General features: G+C 45.5%; 1 protein-coding gene across 2 annotated transcripts in view; it reads left to right on the top strand.

Annotated features, from left to right (window-relative positions):
* SYT12 (synaptotagmin 12) overlaps positions 1-12,280 on the top strand; it is a 93,146-nt gene extending 80,866 nt beyond the window's left edge. For both annotated transcript variants that reach the window (XM_015420706.1, XM_015420705.1), the window contains one exon: positions 11,781-12,280. In XM_015420706.1, the coding sequence (XP_015276192.1) occupies positions 11,781-11,954 (174 nt within the window). In that variant the 3' untranslated portion in view covers positions 11,955-12,280. The remainder of the gene's footprint in view (positions 1-11,780) is intronic.
* Positions 12,281-19,517: the final 7,237 nt, after the last annotated feature.

Raw genomic sequence — 19,517 nt, forward strand, 5'->3', positions numbered from 1 at the left:
AGCAAGTCCTAGGTTACAAACTGAACTCTCCAATGCAAGAACAAGATGCATTTCTTCCTTTAGGAGGTGCGATTGTCAGAAGAAAATAAAAAAGTTTCAGTTTTGTTTTTGCACGGGGGTGGGTCTTCTGTTTGTAATAATTGTTTGGATAAACACTATATTTTTAATATGCTAGTTGTGATAATTTCATGCCAAGTAAAAATGTCCATAGTCATATTTTATGTTCCTAAAGTGACAGAATGACTTTCAATCTGGAAAAGACAAAAGAAATGCTAATGTAGCATTTTTTTTCCAATTTTTCTGAAAATTCCCGTTTCCCCCCCCAAAAAAACGGAAAAAACCCAGGTTTTTTTCCGAGTTTCAAAATTTCCAGAAATTTTACATCTCTAATTAAGGATAACTGCCTTCTGCAGACCAGGTTGTCTCGGGGCCACAGTCACTTAACCTCCATGTGAAATGTGCAAATAGTAAGGAGGTCAGTGGCAATGATAGATGAGGTTCATTTCTCGGAATGAAGTTGGAGTCCAGCGGGGCACCTTTAAGTCCAACAGATTTTTATTCAAGCTGTGAGCTTCCATGTGCAGGTGTCTGAGGAAGTGTGCCTTGCACACGAAAGCTCTCGCCCAGAACAAAACTTGTTTGGTCTTGAAGGTGCCCCACTGGACTCAAACTTTGTTCTACTGCTTCAGACCAATATGGCTGCCCACTTGGATCTATCTTCATTTATTGGAGTTTTATGTATTTATCCTGCCCTCAGGGCGGCTTACATTAAAAGATTAAAATATATATTAAAACACAAATGCCTATTAATACAATACAGCTTCATAAAACACATAAATATAACAAATCACAATACGAAATAAAGTGCTGGTGGCGGGCCATGATAGGATGGTCCAAAGTATAGCCCCTGTCAGTGTCCACCATGACAGGCTGTTGGTGTTAACACAGAGGGCCTTGACAATTCAGTTGTTATTGTTTAGCGGCAGCTCCTAATCAAAGGCCTGGTGGAAGAGCTTCATTTTACAGGCCCTGTGGAACTGTAAACAAGGTCCCGCAGAGCCCTGAATTGTCTTCCGGGAGCTTTTTCTATCAGTGTGGAGCCAGTACTGAGAAGACCCTGGCCCTGGTAGAGGCCAGTCTGTCGTCTTTTGGTCCAGGGAGGCCCAAACTGTTTTGAGACCCTGACCTCAGTGCTCTCTGGGGAACATGCAGGGAAAGGCGGTCCCTCAGGTACGCAGGCCCCAGGCCATAGAGGGTATTAAAGGTCAAGACCAGCACCTTGAAGCGAATCCGGTATGCTATTGGCAGCCAGTGCAATGACTTTAGCACAGGCTGGATGTGCTGCCACATAGGGAGACCCATCAACAGCCTGGCCGCTGCATTTTGCACCACCTGCAGCTTCCGGAGTTGTGACAAGGGCAGCCCCATGTAGAGAGCACTGCAGTGATCTAGTCTCGAGGTGACCATTGCGTGGATCACTGTTGCCAGATCGTTGTGTTCGAGGAAGGGAACCAACTGCCTGATCAACCAAAGATGGTAAAAGGCTGCCTTGGCAGTGGCTGCTACTTGGGCCTCCATCGTTAAGGAGGCATCCAAGAGCACTCCCAAACTCCTAACCCTCGGCACTGGCACCAATGGTGCCCCATCGAAGGTTGGTAGTGGGATCCCTACCCCCGACCCACTCCGACTCAGGCACAGGACCTCCGTCTTCTTCAGATTCAATTTCAATCGGCTCAGTCTAAGCCAACCAGCCATTTCCTGTAGCGCCCGGTCCAGATCTTCTGGGGTAGAGTTGGACTGGCCACCCAACAACAGATATAGCTGGGTGTCATCCGCATACTGGTGACACCCTAGCCTGTGCCTCCGGGCAATCTGGGCAAGGGGGTGCATGTAGATGTTGAATAACATCTGGGAGAGCACTGCCCCTTGAGGCACTCCGCAGATCAGCGGGTGCCTTCGGGACGTCTGATCCCCGAGCGCCACCCTTTGTCCCCGACCTTGGAGAAAGGAGACAAGCCATTACAAGGGACTGGGAGGGGTCTAGCATGGAAGCGTCATCCAGAAAGCTCTGCAACTGTATCGCCACCGCCCTCTGCGTTAATTTGCCCAAATAGAGCAAATTGGAAACTGGTCGGTAATTCGCCAATTCGCCAGATCCAGAGATGGTTTTTTTAGGAGAGGGTGAACCATCGCTTCCTTGAGTGCCCCCGGGAACAGTCCCTCAGAGAGGGACTCGTTAATAATATCCATAAGGGCACCTTGGAACCCCTCACAACCAGCTTTAATTAGCCATGAAGGACACGGGTCAAGGCTGCACGTGGTTGGACATACTGTCGAGAGCAATCTGTCAATTTCCTCTAGACCGAGTTCTCAAGGCACACAATTAAGACAGCATAGGGTAGAGCACTTTTAACTATAACATTTGACAAGCCTTTATTGGCATACGTATACACATACAAGGAGCTGCGGTGGCTCAAGTGGTTAAGACGCTGAACTGCAGGCTGTGGAAGGTCAGTTGTTCAGCAGTTCGAGACTCGGGTGCTGCATGACGGAGTGAGCTCCCATCTCTAGTTCCAGCTCCTGCCCACCTAGCAGTTCGAAAGCAAGAAATTGCAAGTAGATAAATAGGTACAACTTCGGTGGGAAGGTAACAGCGTTCTGTATGCCTTGGTGTTTAGTCATGCCGGCCACATGACCACGGAAACGTCTTTGGACAGCGCTGGCTCTTCGGCTTTGAAACAGAGATGAGCACCGCAACCCTAGAGTCAGATTCGACTGGCTTTCGGGCAAGGGAACCTTTACCTTTTTATACACATACAATAGGAGATCAGATTAAATTCAAATCCATGTAGGGTAAAATTGGAGCTACGGCGCAGAAAAACAGCATGAAAGCAGAAAAACCTAGTGGTTACTTATCAGAACGTATAGCCATAGAGGCTAAGAAGAAACCTTGCTACTATTTCGGTTATTTCCGTATCTTGATTATCATGCAAAAACAGAACCTTAAAATCGTCAGGAATCTCTGGGAATTGAGCCAATGTAGGGTACAGAAGATCCTGGCGGGGCACCAGATAAAAGGGACACTGAGGGAGAACGTGGGGGACAGTTTCAACACAGTCCTTCTTACAAGTTTTAACGATAACAAAATAAAAAGTGTTTCTTTTCTGTCTGAGGCGGTAGAGGTTGTTCCACTTCCTCCCCTCTCCGGTCAGAAGTGTGTGTAAAAGCTGGATTAGTAGAAAGGAAGGAAATGGTGTGCAGGGAACAGTTTAAAGTGTAGGATGGTTGGGAGAGAGAGACTGAACCCTCTTTGCGCGTACTTCATCACCCTCGTGAAACACCAACTGATTTCTTCCAGTGGGGTTGTGAGACTGGAAGTAAGCCTCTGTGGAAGAGAACCAGTTGTAGTGGCTGGGGGGGGCATGCTTCTCCCTCCTGTCAGCCCCCCTTCCTTTGATCATTTTTTGTTACTGTGTCCCCACATAATTATATATGGAATTTATTATATTCATCCCCCCCACACTATGGTAAATGGCAGCAGCTGCCTCATTTCTTATGAGGGAGCCCATAATATAAAGCTATGAGGAGTGAAGATAAAACTCCTCTAGTGATGGCTGTACCATTTTTAAAAATCTGTGCCGGGATAAAACCAGTGTTGGACCAGTTCACTGCAGGCACTATACAGTTTGCCTGCTTAGGGCACTGTATCTCACCATGTTGCTGGAGTATACTAAATTTTGAAATTCTGGGGAAATGAATATTTGAGACTGACGTTTATGGTACATTAAGCTGAACATCTGAAGTGTAAAACTGCCTTCTGGATAGTAGGGGAATATATATTGTGACTGTTTCAGTGCTTCTCTGATGAGTACGGCTGGAGATCTTGTTAGAAGTGACTCATTCATTTGCTTTGCTCTGTAGTGCTGTGTTTACCTGGTCCCCAGTTCAGAAATAGTTACATGCTGCAAAGTGTTGTTTAAGGCAGGTAAAACATGGCAGTATGGGTAAATAATAAAGCACCTCACATAGGAGGATGTGCACTCCTGTCTGTATCACAAAATGCATAAGATGGCACATCCCATCCATATAATGTTGTGCTGATAAATATAATGTCAGATACTCATCCACACTTGATCAGATGATCGTCCACTCTAGCTTCCAATCCAACAGAAACTGGACATCTGGTCTGTTATGTATTGTGTTATATGGATAGCCTGAAATATAGACTGGGCCTGAGCTTTAGGCATAAGCTCCATAGTCTCTCGGTACCCTAAAATCAACAGCCTGATTGGCTGCCGTTGTGCAATGGACCAGTTAGGGAAGACTATGACTTTTGGCGGGAACAAACCCTATTGGTCCTAAACACACACTTATGATTGGACCTTACTGTTCCAGGGGTGTGGTTTAGCCAGTTCCAAACTGTGTATAAGTTGGGATTGTTCAGTGTGTTCCTGTTGTTGTTGTGTTCTGTTCCAATAAACTGAAATCACTGGTTAAGAAAAGAGCTGCCTGATTGGGATATGTAGATATCCAGCCAAGGGATGCTATTTCCATACCGAGCCCTATTCAACACAGACATTTTGATCCAGTAAGGGGGACGCATGTGTGGATGGCTGCTATCAGGTATACCATCCAAGTATGTCCCTTGCTGGATGTGGGTTGCTTGGTTATTTTCAGCTTTGCCACTTTTGGATCCAAAATGAATCATATAGCAGTATACAGTGATCTATGTTTTGAAAAATAACAAATATATGCTACCATCCAATAGTACAGGCTCTACCTAGGCCTAATGGACCACGCCAACAAAAAAATCTGAGTTTGAATTGCACCCCCAGTTCCTCCCTGACGTTCATGGTGACGTCCCTTCCAGGATACTGTGTAGCAACACCACTGTCTCTGCTTTGTGTGGCTTTCTGGCAAAATGCTGGCCATGGAGCTTCCTCTCAGTGCTTAATAGATTTCTGGGATGCAAGATCATGTATGGTGTGCTTGCCTTTGCAATTCATTTCGCATTGCTTGCTTGTTTGTCTTCCAAAATAATTTAGATCAAGGAAGCAAGGCTGGGTCCTATCAGCATACTGAAATAGCCTCCATTGTTTATGCAGCTTTGCATGAAGCTCACTGTCCTCTTCAGCTCAGGCAGGAAAGAAGTCTCTCTCTATATAATGGTTAATAGAACTGATTCATGATTTACATCCTTCACTGCTGATTACTCATGCAAATGCTGACTTTTTAATGAACAGCAAAATAACTTTTTTGTTAGTTCTGCAGATAATCTACAGAGCCAGAAATCTGGGATTAGCTACTGTTGTCATGACTCAGATCGGATGTCTGGATTGTCTAATTTATTCTTGGTGCAGGCCAGCCCTCTGCAGCTGCCAGCTGTTGAAATTTATTGTGTTTCATCTGTTCAGGGGCTTTGCAGAGTGTAAGAAGTTGAGAATCGTGATTGAGAATTGATGTTTTAAGTAAACAGTGTACCTGAAAAGGCAGATGTGGTGACCCACCCAAACCATTAAAGATATTTATCAAGGAAGTAGGTAAAATGTTTTCCAGTATTTCTTATCTATTAATGTATTGTTAATTTCTCATCATTTGGGGAACACAATGTTTTGTATTTGAACTTTTATGAGCTGCATCACTTCCCTTCTCTGTCGGTTTGTGATTTGCTTCATAGAGCTGTAGTACAGAATCTAGTTTTGTAAATTAGATCCTTTAGCATCACACAGACTTGATAGTAGTATAGCTAATGATAGGCAGAACTAAAGAAACGAGAAATTGTCTCTGATGCTATCTGTAGATACTTTTTCAGCTCTCTCTTTATCTTGACGCAAGGGGCTCATTCCCTGCTGGAGCGCAACAGAGCGATGCTCCGGCAGTAAGACGTCCAGGGGGTGGGCACATGCAGCAAGCCCCGCCCCCTGCTCCCTGCAGCTCCCCCTCACCTTTCCTGGCATGCTGGGCAACCTGGCGGAGCGCTGATGTGAGCTGGCCCGCGAACTGCTCTCCCACTGCCTGGGCCGCAGCACCTAGCCCGCCCAGGCGCTGCCTGTCCTCATGCCGGCTGTGGCGCAGTGCCTCTGTGAGGCCTGCGAGGAGCTCCACCTGTGCCTCCTCCTGCGCCTCTCCCCCTGCCGGGCAGGGCGTGTTGGTCTCCCTCCAGGGACTGACGGGTGGGCCATCGGGGGACTTCACTTCCCACCTCCTTTCCCAGGGAGCAGGCAGGTCTACTAATGTGGTGGTGGTCCCCCTCCCTCCCTCCTTAGGGACGGACCAGAAGGGTCGGGCCCAGCTCTGCCCTGCCTGCCTTCCTCTGCTATTTGCGACCAGGAGCCGAAGAAAGGTGCTCGCCACGTGCTCGAAGTCCATGGGCCGGGGAAGGCATGTCCACCTCCGAAGCCTCCACTCATTTAGGGCTGCCTTTCAGCCCTTAAGAACCGTTCAAGGAAGGCATCCGAGCTGTGGCAGAGCAGGAGCGATCTGTAGTCTGCTCTGCAGGTCTGACCAAGGGATGCCCGGCTCGGCACAGCATGAAGCGGCTTCGTGCTGAATCAGACTTCTCAGGTCTATCAGGCACACAAAAGGCGCTGCTGCCTTGGCCCTTTCCCTTACCCCCCCCCACCCATAACATATGCAGGCCGTACTGAAACCATTTTGTTTGTGTTCCGTGTTAGTTCATTCGGAAGTGCTAGCACCAATCTCATTCTGCCAAAACTACGCCACCCCAAAAACTCACCTCTTTCCCACTGCTGCAGGTAAATTGTATTAGGAACAGAGCTCATTTCCAGCCAGATCCCTCCCTCCTTAGGGGAATGGGGGAGCTTCATAACGGCCCTGCGGGAGCCCCTCCCCACCACCCTCTGCATCACTGGCCACAAAAGGTGAGTCGTTGGGCGGGGCTCCTCTTTATTTATTATTTATTTATTTATTTGGTTTCTATACCGCTCCTTCCCATAGGCTCGGAGCAGTTTACACAATTTATTTATATTCCTATCTAGGGCCACATAGTATATCTAGGGCCACCCAACTACTGCCTACTGGCACCCGGACAGCAGGGTTCTCTTGTTGTTGTTGTTCTTTGCTTCTTGGCTTCTTTTTCGTGGTGGGCTTTTTCCATCCAACTCCTGGTGACGGCATCTGGTGCAGGTATTATTTGTGTAGCAACTCCCTCAGGCCGGATCCCCATAGTGCGCAGCTGTGCGGTGACCACAGCTCCGGCATTCGTCCTACTGGCTCCACCGCGCTGCGTCATTACACCACCGCGCCGCCCGTTAGTCTCCGCCCGGATTCAGCCGCCACTCAGTGCCGGATATTCGCTGTCGTCACGGCTTTTTTTTTTTAAAGCGCTTTTTGTGGGAGGTGGGGGGTGACCTCTCGCTTTTAAAGCTGATCTTCTACAAGCATGGATGGCTTCAAGAGGGGATGGGATCAACATCTGGAGCAGAGGTCTTTCAGTGGCTATTGGCCACAAGATATAGGGTCTCTCGGTCTGGGGCAAGTGATGCTCTGTATTCATGGTGCTTGGGGAGGGGCAACAGTTGGAGGGCTTCTAGTGTCCTGGGCCCAGTGGTCAGTGAGAACTGGGGGAGGGGTTCTCCCTGACCCCTTGGCTGCCTCAGAGGTAACTGAACTAAAGCGATATATGTGGCCAGTTCCTCCTGATGCAGAGTGGCTGTTCACAATTATTCTCAGGGGTATTTAGCAAGTTTCCCAGCCATTGGGAATCTGGTGCCTGTTTCTTACAGAGCTAGCTGCATTTTAAAAAAATGTAAAATGTATGATGAAAATGCTCCCCCTTTAAAAAAAAGAAAAGAATGAATTGTCTAAATAAAATGGATCTCAACTCTTCTTGTTTAAAAGATATATTTTGCTATATATCTGTATTATTTGTATGAATTTATATTGTAAAGGCTGCTCAGTCCATCAGTTCCAGAGGTCCATCAGTGGCTATTAACCACAAGGTATAGATAGGGACTCTGGGGCAAGTGATGCTCTGTCTTCTTGGTGCTTGGGGGGGGGTGTCAACAGTGGGAGGGCTTCTAATGTCCTGGCCCCACTGGTGGACCTCCTGATGGCACTGGTATTTTTGGCCACTGTGTGATACAGAGTGTTGGACTGGATGGACCTTTGGCCTGATCCAACATTGGCGTCTCTTATGCTCTCTTATGTTCTCAGTGTACCCTTCTTTGCAGGCACCTTTTGTGAGATGTGCAACATGATTCTTATTGCATCTTCCTTGTGTATTTGCTCAGAAGACCTGAAAAATAGGTTATTTTCAACCATCTCTCTACACAACTTTATTCTCTCTCTCCACCATATGCATGAACAAGATTGGGGGGGGGCATGCAGATCAGAGGGCTTTTAAAATGTCCTTTTGCCCTGTGCGCAGCCCAGAGAGAACACTGGCATGAAATGTGCACTCTGCACATGTTCATGCTCTTCATTTTGTTGTTACCTAAAATGGTGTGGTACAGTTTCACAGGGGCAACTAACTGGGATTTATAAAAGGAATGATAGGATTGCCCATTGGAAACAATGGGAGAGGCTTGAAGGCGATAATGAGACGCGGGAATGTCAATTGACTTGAATGGGCTCCACTAGTATTTAGTGTCAGTATTTGGATTTTAGTTCAGGGCTGACCCAAGGTGTGTTAAGAAATTCAGACCAAAAAAATGGCATGAGGTGTGAACTATTGGGAAGTTCATGACTCTTTGGAAGTTGATGTCATGCAAGTCTTGGGTTTTGTGTAAGAAAATTTCCCAGTGTGTTGGACCCCCTAGAAAAAATCTGTTGGTTCCCCTCCCCCAGCTGTAATGACACCCAACTAAGGCAGATCACGGCTCACCTGATCTTACTGTAGGACTCTCCTTGCTATAGCCTGCCTTGATGTATGGTAGATGGCAAACATGGGCAGCACTGTGTACATGGCTGCTGGTGTGATGTCTGTTTGGGATTATACCTTGTCTGGTCTTAATGTGTGTGAAGGTGCAATAGAACGCATGCTCCTCAAGACCTGCTATAAACATTACCCTCTTAATTAATATCTCTCCCAGGCATGTGGTTGCCCAAATAATCATTTGATTGTTTTCCTGATTTATTGCAGAAAAAGCAAAAGCATACTAACTTGATCTGTATTTTCATGCTTGTCATAGGGTAGCTTCCCTGCAAGGGCAAAGGAAACGCAGAGTGTCTTTAGTCATAGTGTAAAGCTGGCTCGCCAGCTCTGAGTTAGGAAATACCTGGAGATTTTTGGGGTGGAGCCTGAGCGGTGGATGTTGCCTTCTGACACACTTCCGGTGATGTCAAGGGTGTGTGGCATATGCAAATAATTTTTGCTAATGAGTTATGCTAATAAGCTCCTGCACCTCTTTTTCTATGAAATGACCCCTGTTGACACATATAGAGTTGCACTTTATTGTTTATTTTTGCTCTTGAAGTCTTAAGTGATGTGATTAGAGCAGATCACCAAATTAGAGGTCTTAGACTAAGAGGGGAAGAATTCCCTCTTAGCATTTGCAGATGACTTAGCATTCATCTTGGAGAATCCTTTGAACTTCATAAAACAACTGATTACTTCTTTGCAAGATTATGGAGAGGTGGCAGGACTTAAAATTAACCGTAAAAAAGCAAAAATGCTTGTAAAAACATGACTAAACTTCAAACTCACCAGCTGCAAGAATTAGCAGGTCTAGAAATTCAAAAGAAGATTAAATATTTAGGAATAAATATAACAGATGCAGTTCTCTGATGGAAAACAATTACATGGAATTAATTACAGAAATTAAGAAAGACTTGGAAAAATGGAAGAATCTTCAAATATCCTTTATGGGTGGAAGAATCTTCAAATATCCTTCATGGGAAGAATTGCCACTGTCAAAATGAATATATTACCAACATTGATCTTTTTATTTCAAATAATACCGACCCTTCAAATCAAAAATATTTCAAGGAACTTAACAAAATAATGATTCAATTTATTAGGCAAGGCAAAAAACCAAGAATAAAGCTTAAAGCATTACAAGATGTCAAAGAGAGAGCTGGCTTCGCACTAGCAGATTGGTTGCTTTATTATAGAGCAGCGGCTTTGGCTTGGATTAAAGATTGGATTACTTTAGAAAATACTTTTGAAAATAGAAGTATAGGATGGGATGCCTTTACATGGTATTGAAAATAGAAGTTAGGATGGGATGAAAATAGAAGTTAGGATGAAAATAGAAGTTAGGATGGGATGCCTTTAGGATGGGATGCCTTTACATGGCTTTACATGGTATTGGAGAGCAGATACCCATAAGTATTCTAAACAACATTATATTAGAGCCTCTTTATTGAAAGTATGGGAACAAATTAAAAATAACTTTTACACTAAGATTCCAAGATGGGTTGCTCCATTAGAAGCATGTACAAACCCCAGTTTATACCAGGAAGAAACAACTTTAAGATATGAAGATCTACTGGATACTAGAAATGAATTGAAATCAATAGAAACTTTTAACTTGGTGGCAAAAAATTCAAATTGATTCTAGATATAGCAAAGATAAGCTGACAGGCTTCTATGACAAAATATCAGAAATAGATAAAATATTGCATGTTGATGAGAAACTTATTTTAAAAAATTATGTATTGCTCTTAGAAAATAAGACTCAAGATGAAATGGTTAAAAATGTTATGATAAAATGGGTGCAAAACTTGGGACATAACATTGAGCTAGATCAATGGTTACAGGTGTGGGGAAATTAGGCATGAGCTTGTTAAAGATATATAACAAAAAGAAATTTCCCCCCATACATGTATCTATGTTTGTTATGTCTTTAAAAATATTGTAAACAGGATGTGAAGCATATATCTGTAGGGTCATCTTGTATCCCAAGTATAAGAACGAACTTCACCTCAAGTTGCTAAGAGCTCCACTCTAACATGTACTGATCTACATGGCCATCCCATTAAGGTTTTCTGCCCTGGCCCCAACCTGGTGGAACTCCCTACCAAATAACATCCGAACCCTGTGGGATCTAATGCAGTTCTGCAGGGCCTGTAAGGCAGAGATGTTCCGCCAGGCATGTGGTTGAGGACAGCGATGGTTTTCATCTGTCTGGCGCTCTTGCCCCCCCCCCCCCATGAGGCAGTGGCATAATCAGTAGTTTAACCCAGGGGTCATTTAATAGAAAAAGAGGTGCAGGAGCTCATCAGCATAACTTATTTGCATATGCCACACCCCCTGACATCACCGGAAGTGTGTCAGAAGGCAACACCCACCGCTCAGGCTCCACTGGACTCTTTTGGATTGCTAGCTATCGGGGGGGGGGGAACATGCAGATCTGTCCTCACAGAGGAGGGAGAGCTTGTACCTGAATAAACCTTGGCCTTAAAGGTGCCACTGGACTGTTTTGGACCGGGGGGAGCTCTGCAACTTACCTGGCTGCTTCTTGCTCTTTGTGGCCCGGAGCTGCTGGCAGCAGGGGGTGGGGCTTGTTGCATGTGCCCACCCCCTGGGCTCTTTACTGCCGGAGCTCCGCTCCTATGCGCTCCTGCAGGAAATGACCCCTGGTTTAACCCCATTCCATCAGGTTGTTTACTGTATTTTTATTGTTTTTAATTGTTCAACTAATACATAATTGTTTCCAGTTGATGTACACCACCCTGAGCCCTGCCTTGCAGGGGAGGGCAGTTTAAAAATCTAATCAAATAAATAAATAAATTGGATGTTGGTGAAATCAGAGTAGCAGCGTTCTAAGATCTGTGTGCATTTGGAGTGTTATTAATATCCACTTATCTTCTCACAGGAGTTGTCTCTGCGGGTGACTGTGGCAGAATGTTGTGAAGATGGGAGAGCGGAAAACATTGGCCATGTTGTCATAGGTCCAGCGGCAGGTGGCATGGGCATCACACATTGGAACCAGATGTTGGCCACGTTGAGGAAGCCGGTGTCCATGTGGCACCCACTTCGACAAAGCTAAAGACATACTTGCACTCCGTTGTGAATAATCTGGCATGGTGCCTAAACTCATCCAGTAGGCTGAAGCTGTTGGCAAATGGTGTTTACAACACCTATGAGCAGAAACTATTTTCCCAGTTATTCACAAAAATAAGTAACAACAACAGAATAAAAGTTTGATTGCCGAATGGGACCACAGGAACCTTGAGAAAACTTTGTAGAGTTCAAGCGTAGAAGAGGAAGCTACTGGAATAAACAATAGCTTGCAATAGCTTGTTGCTGCGATAGCTTGTTGACGAATCGGGTGGGGCGTGGCTCCACCATTCTAAACATCACCAGCTTGGGCAAACCCACCGGGGCTCCCAAACACAGATAAATTAATTTTATAGTGAATATCGAAGTCCCATGCAGTCTTTTCACCAACTGGGGTGTGGGTATGGGGGAGTGTATACCCATTTGGCTTCACCCACTGAATTCAATGGATCTTGCTTCCAAAGAGGTGTACTTGGGATCCCAAGCGTAGTTGGGATCCTAGCTGTGTCACTCAGTCTTTGCCACATTTATGGGAAGGCAAGACCCATTCACTACAAAGGAACTTGATTTTAAGAGAACAGGCTTCCGAGTCAATGTATTCAATTTCACAGGCTCATGGTACCGTAATCATGTGCTTCTTCAACTGGTGCATATTCCAGAAGAGTAGCCATATCAGTTCATTGCAAGAAAGACCAAGAGGCTAACTTAAGAACGCTATTCTAGTCTGAGCTTTTGTAGGAAAAGACTTTCAGATTCATGAAATGTACATACTTCATGCATATGAGGAAATAGACTTCCCTAGAAAAGCTCACGCTATGGAAAATTGGTCCTGAGGGTGCCGCTGGCGTCTTCTCCCCCCACCCCCCTTTGCAACAATGGTATTTGTCTGCAAGGTGTTTTGCATGATCACAAAGACCTCACGTGACCATCCAAGAACTCTCTAGACTACAATGTAATTGTGATTAAACATGGTACCTCAGTGATAGCATGACCACAGAAAGTGGTTGGCTACAGGGTTGGGTTGCCAACTCTGTGCTATGAAATGCCTGGAGATTTGGCGGGTAGAATGTGGGAAGCACAGGATTGGGACCTCAGCAGAGTATGAAGTCAAAGAGTCCACCCTCCAAAGCAGCCATTTTCTCCAGGGTTTTCTCTCTGTAGTTCTGGAGACCAGTTGTACTTCTGGGAGATCTCCAGGTGGCATGGTAACTCTCAATAGTGGGTGCTTTTCTTGACCAAGCTTGTGCCTGCTTTGAGAGCAATAGCATTCAGAGAAAGGCAGGGTGAAAGAGCTAGTACGTGATGTGGATGTTAATCCACGCTAGCAAGATTCCTCCTGACGGGGATGAATTGGGTGACCTTCATGTCCATACCAGTCACAGGATTCTAAATATTTGCATCCAGTATCTAAAGGTGTGGCTTCCCAAAGAGAAAAGAGAGGTTTCCCAGTTCAAACAAGATCGTCTGTACAATTACATGCTTTGTTTCCCTTGGCTTACTCTGTGCACAGTATTCAACACTCTCTGTCATTAGAAGAATCAGTGAGGAAGTTGAACATCACACATGCGCTCTACACCTCTGAATCTGTGAATCTGCACAGCTGGTGCGAAGGGTCACCATTTTGATACATGGTAAAAACAGATATTTTTTTTTAATGACCAAGAATTGTGAGAACTCGATTCAGCTTGCTACTGAACTGGTTAAAATTATGTGAATATGGGATCTCAATAGAATTGCAAGAGAAGGGAGTGTCAATAAAATGGATACCCCAACACACATTTCTCCCAGCCAGTTCTGCCAGTCATCTTGTACCATGTGAGCTTGGCTTTGAAGAACCTTTTGGACTTGCAGCATGCGTTGCCTTGGCTGACTTGAACAAAAGCCATGTACAGATGTGGGGATAAAACCACACCTCGGGGATCTGGAAAACACCACTAGTCACTTTGGCCTCAAGTGTTAACTTTTGTCCCAAGTATTTCTCTTAATGTGTTGGAATTGATTGACATCGGCCATGCAAGGGCAGAGCCATGGCTGCTAAAGTATATATTGAACGTATATCTGTATGATTTTGGGGATTCATCAAGGAAGCACTTCCCTCTTTGGTCTTTTGAATCTTGACTTGTTCCCTCACGTCAACATGTATTGCTTCACTAAGGCCCAAGCAAGGGTGTGCCGATGTGATAGATTTTGCGTTGCTTGGAAGAGAAAGTATTCCCCACCACATTGAATAAAGCTAACCAGTTGTTTAATTCTCCTTCTGTGCAGGGCTAGCTTTAGCATCTGGATGGACTCATCAAATGGAAGGACATCTAGATTCACGGAACTCATGGGCCCCAGGATGATTTATTTGGGGGAAAAACATTGTTTTTGCATTGTATGAGTGTGTTCCTTCTAAGCAGACACAGTGCTATATTTCGTGTGTGTGTGTGGGGGGGTGGACTTTCTTATGGACATGTATTAATTTCCCAGTGTCTTGTAGCCAAATATCAAAAGCAAATATATTAGTCTCCATGCCTTACTCCAGTTCATTGTATTCCGGGTGAAATTCTGCGAACTGCAATTGATCTGAATTCCATGACATTTTTCCTTGTTCCTGCATAAGGATTTGGTCATAACACATTCAGATAGCTTCAGTTGCTGAGAGACCCATTTGCTTATCCTTCCTTTCTAGGCTGGAGACCTCAGTTTTCTCTAATGAGATATTGGTGTGGGGATGTTCCCTCTAAGCTGTGGAGTCTTGTGAGCAAAAATGCTACTTTGTGAGTTCCTGGCATTACAGTTGTGAGCAAGTGATTTGCCTACTGCATCAATTAGTTTGCTCTGGAGCCATCCTTCCTGAGCGAAGACGAACGTATGTGAGCCAGAAGCTAAAAAACTGTGAGCTAGCTCACACTAACTCAGCTTAGAGGGAACACTGGTGGGGAGTTAACTTGTAACAATGTGACTAGCAGAAGTAGTCGGTTCTCTGGTTCCCTGAGCTTGGAAGAGGGTTATAGTAGAGGCAAAGTAGTGAGAATGCACAGGCAAACTGTGGCTGCACCAAGAATACCTATCCGTAGCACCATCTGGCAAGAGTCACAATGGGATCTTTTAAGTGCCCAGTGTAATGCCAGTTGCCAAAACAACCAAAAGGTACCAAGCGGTGAAAGCCATGCTGAGCTTTAACATGCATACACCAAAGGAGAAGATGGAAATGAGGAGAAAGTCCAAGATATAAAAAAGTCTGAGCCTTAACATGCGGGCAAAATAGTACCAATTGTTTTGAGCCTTAACATGCGGGCAAAATAGTACCAATTGCTTTGAGCCTTAACATGCGGGCAAAACAGTACCAATTGTTTTGAGCCTTAACATGCAGGCAAAATAGTACTAATTGCTGTGGCAAACAGGCATCAGGAACAAACGGGACACAGAACTGGCTGGTTGCAGACGCATAGTCACATCATCACGGCAACAGAGACTTTTGCAGCCTTGGATGTATTGCTTGAAGGATAAGGCAGGGACCATGTGATGCCTTCCATTTAGAAAGAGCCGGGCAGAACAAAGCCAGGGAGGACTCTTTCGTAGCTCTGACACGAGAGAGCAGAGCAGATCACGAGGAAGAAACATTGTGATTGTTCCTCTTAACTCCCCCCCTCCACCACCACCCTCGTAAGTTGAGATGAGGAAGCCTCTCTCTGTACAGTGGAAGTATTTCTTCTGCACAGAGAAGAATTCCCCACAACTGTTGGTTAATGTAGATGGGCAGGAGCTGGCAACAGCTGGCGCGCCAGTAAAATGCCAGACTCTGCATGACTCATTTCAGCCAGTGGCCGGCCAAACACCAGGACAAATTACTGTGTGTCTTGGCGAAGCAATTGATGGAGGCCCGGTCCAGGATGATGCAGAGATGACTGAAAAATCTGGCGGGCAGCCATTGAGTCTCTCTAGTGGATTGCCTCGTGAACCCCAAGAGCAGCGGAGTTGCCACTTCACATTTTACAGCATACAACAACCAAAGATGATTTCAAGTCTTTCCTGTGCCCATTTGCAAGGACAGCTGAGATGGGGAAGTGGCTCCAAAGCCTTGGTGTGCTGCTTGTCAGGATGCATGAAGGCACTGGAGCCTGTTAGCGTGAGAAGCGGCCGATCACAAGAAACACAGCAAAACAGACAAACAGTTCTGGTTTCTCTCCGTCCACAAGGTTGACTACCTGCAAGCTGTACCAAGCAAACTAAAAGAGGCAGCTCTGAAGTGACGGACATTTGACTGAAGAAGAGGTACCATCGATGAGAAAAGGGGTCCTTTAAGAACATGTCTAAATTGGATGTATCCAGGCATATTGCAAAGTAAAACCACTCATGTTGAAGGGAACAACATGGAGAAGTTCATTGCCACAGAGACCACCAGGGGCAGGGATGAGCCAGTGTAAGAACGCTTAGTGGCAGCAGGCCCGCAGAGCCTGAAGCCCCCTGTCCAGTTAGAACACACTTAATCTGTGCTCTGCCCCGCCTCCTTTGACTGGAACCCACAGGCACAAGGAACACCAGCTCCTTCAAACATCCCTATGGAAAATGCCTTCCCTGTTTCACTCTGGGAATGACGTCAAAGGAAACATGCGTGGAAGAGACACGGGTGAAGTGAACGAAATCAAGGTGCCTCCACCAGGCAGGACTGACTATTCAAAGACTGCAGTACCAGATTGAAAGTGATCCCAAAGTCTACCTAATCTCGGCAGGTGTCCATCGTCATGATCCCTGTGATAGCAAACAGGCAACGAATCATTATTCTGTTGGGCTCTGGAAGAGAGCACTTTCTATTGTTTGATCCTACTTGGCAGTAGTCGATGGTGCCAGTCCTCCAGACCATCTCCGTTATCTGTGTTCACAAGTGCATGTTCCTCTTCCCAGGCATCTAGATGAAGACAATCCCTACAGTGGATGCAAATAATAGTAATCTGTTGCCTATTGTACTGAGAAGCACCTATACATTGCCCTAGTGCTATTCATCATGAGGGCTCATTCCCCAGTTAATGACTTAGGTGGTATAACCTGTACGTCTAAGCTATGACTTAGTGAACAGCATGTGATTCTTGGCCGCTTGTGCCCAGGACAAAATGTTGAAATGGCTGGGGGGAAAGTACTGTTGAATGGAACTGCTGATTAAAAATGGAATCGTAGGCTCTGTGGGTGACTAGTGTTCCTCCTCTAGTTGGAGCAAGACCAATGGGTGTGGTGGTGTATAATGTGGGGCATCTAGAATAGGGAACAAATTTGCTAGGTCTTCATCTGCTGCTCTGTGGGATGTGTGGCTTAAGCTGAGCAGGACCAACAATACAAGGAGGTCTGGATGTTTGAAATCTTTTTGGCCCTTGATATTCCATGATATTAAGAACTAGGGCTTAATGTCTCTACTCCACCTATTGGAAAAATCAGGATCTTCCCAACTCCTTTTTCCACATTCATCCATTTGAATGAATCACCGAGGACTTTATGGAGCTGTTTCCAAGGACTCTACCATGCAATATTCTGAAGCATAACCTAAAGAACATGCAGTCATTGTGGGTGTTCACAGTCCAAGGCCATCCTAACAAAGGAACACCATTCACCAAAACTGTGACAACTGGGAATTACTTGTTGTCCCTGCCAGTCTTTCTCACAGAGTTCAGTGCTTTAACCAGATCCTTAAGGTGGGATGTTGCCTATTCCACTGAGTAGCTCCTATATATTGGTTGAGGGCTGTTCGCCATGAGGGAACTCCTGCCATCATCCACAAGATTCGCACTCTTCAAGCTGCTGTATAGCCCAAGGTTTTGAGGAATACTGGTCCTTCTGGAAGTTTGCTAGGTGATGCCTAAATCAAGATCCAGACAATCCCACTGACATACATGAATCAATATTGGGCCAGGATCAAGACGGTATTGATGCCTAGGAGAAGCCCAGTGCTACCAGAGGGCCCAATATAGTTATGCAGCCTGAGAATGTTTACAAGAGAGAGTGAAGATCCTGGTATGCATGTCAGTCTCCCCCCGCCCGTGTTGGGCCTTTTCTGCCATGGTAACTGTTAGGGACTTTGAAATACAAAGTTTACTGCAGCTGTTTTCTGTTCAGAAGTGGGTGCCAACCCAATTGTCAGGCAAAAAAAAGTGGCAGCAGCCTTCCAGCCTCCCTGTGGGGTAAGAGTGTGAGTGCCATCTTCTTGCTTCCCCATGGTGGGGGAGGCAGCTTGGGTGCCCCACCCTAGGGCACCCAAAATCCTTGGGCCAGTCCTGCAACCAATATCACAACAAGTGGTGCAGCCCTATCATCCTGGTTTCAAAACAGCAGCATCAGATTTTACATCAGTTTTAGGATCATGAAGCAGGTAGCCTGAAAACCTGCTCACTACTTGGTGATGTTTTGGTTAGACCACTGGTACTCCATGGCTCAGGAGCCACATGTGGCTCTTTGACATGCCATCTGTGGTTCTTCTGAGGACTGTTCTCTGATATGGCACCTGCCTCATTTTCCAGGAGTGGGCTAGGCCCCGTGGGGTTTGTGGTTGGCAGGTGGTTCCCACATTGAGCTGCCACTGGAAGAAGAGATAAGCTGAGAACCTCCCTGAATTGCAGAACTCTTGCCAGGGATGGAAGTAAATGTGGCTCTTTTGGTTGATGGTAATTGCAAATGTAGCACTTGCCAAGCAGCAGAGTGAGTACCACTAATGTAGACCTAATAAAAGGCATTGCAGTTCTGCTGCTTCTAGCATTTGTGTTGCTTGTAATTTCCACCTCTAAGGAAGCATTCATAAGAGCACACTCTTATTCCAAGTGAAATAATATGGAATATGGAAATAATATGGAAGGTCGGTAGTTCAGCAGTTCGAGACCCAAGTGCTGCATGACGGAATGAGCTCCCATCTCTAGTTCCAGCTCCTGCCAACCTAGCAATTCGAAAGCAAGAAATTGCAAGTAGATAAATAGGTACCACTTCGGTGGGAAGGGAACAGCGTTCCGTGTGCCTTGGTGTTTAGTCATGCCAGCCACATGACCACGGAAACGTCTTCGGACAGCGCTGGCTCTTCGGCTTTAAAAAGGAGATGAGCACCACAACCCTAGAGTCGGATTCGACTGGCTTTCGAGCAAGGGAACCTTTACCTTTTTACCTAAAAGATCAAGACCTAGTTTTCTTATGTCCAGTTTGTCACTGAATTACAACTCAGAGCAGCTTCTGATAATTGAATATGTATTAGTTGGCCTGCATTTTTTTTTTTTTTACAATCAGACTGTAATTTTGCCTCTTGTCTCACTCTTAAGATTGTCTGCACAGCAGGTCACTCTGTTTCTAGCAAGAGAAAACCATTTTGTCTTTCAAATCCATGAGTCAAGCTTATTTTGAAAAGGGGGGGGGATTCCTTTTGTCAGTGATGAAGAGAAAAAAGAAGGCTATTTCTGTCTGGTAGAGGAGACTGGGGGATCCCCACGTATGCCACACTAGTGGGAAGGTTTAGCTGTAGGGGTACAATCTAAAGCACTCCCTTTTTCCTGCAGTGGAGGCGGAGAAGTATTTTTATTTTTTTATTGGATTTATATCCCAC

Source organism: Gekko japonicus, unplaced genomic scaffold, assembly GCF_001447785.1.
Source record: "Gekko japonicus isolate JY-2015 unplaced genomic scaffold, Gekko_japonicus_V1.1 scaffold1322, whole genome shotgun sequence".
In the NCBI taxonomy this organism is placed as follows: Eukaryota; Metazoa; Chordata; class Lepidosauria; order Squamata; family Gekkonidae; genus Gekko; species Gekko japonicus.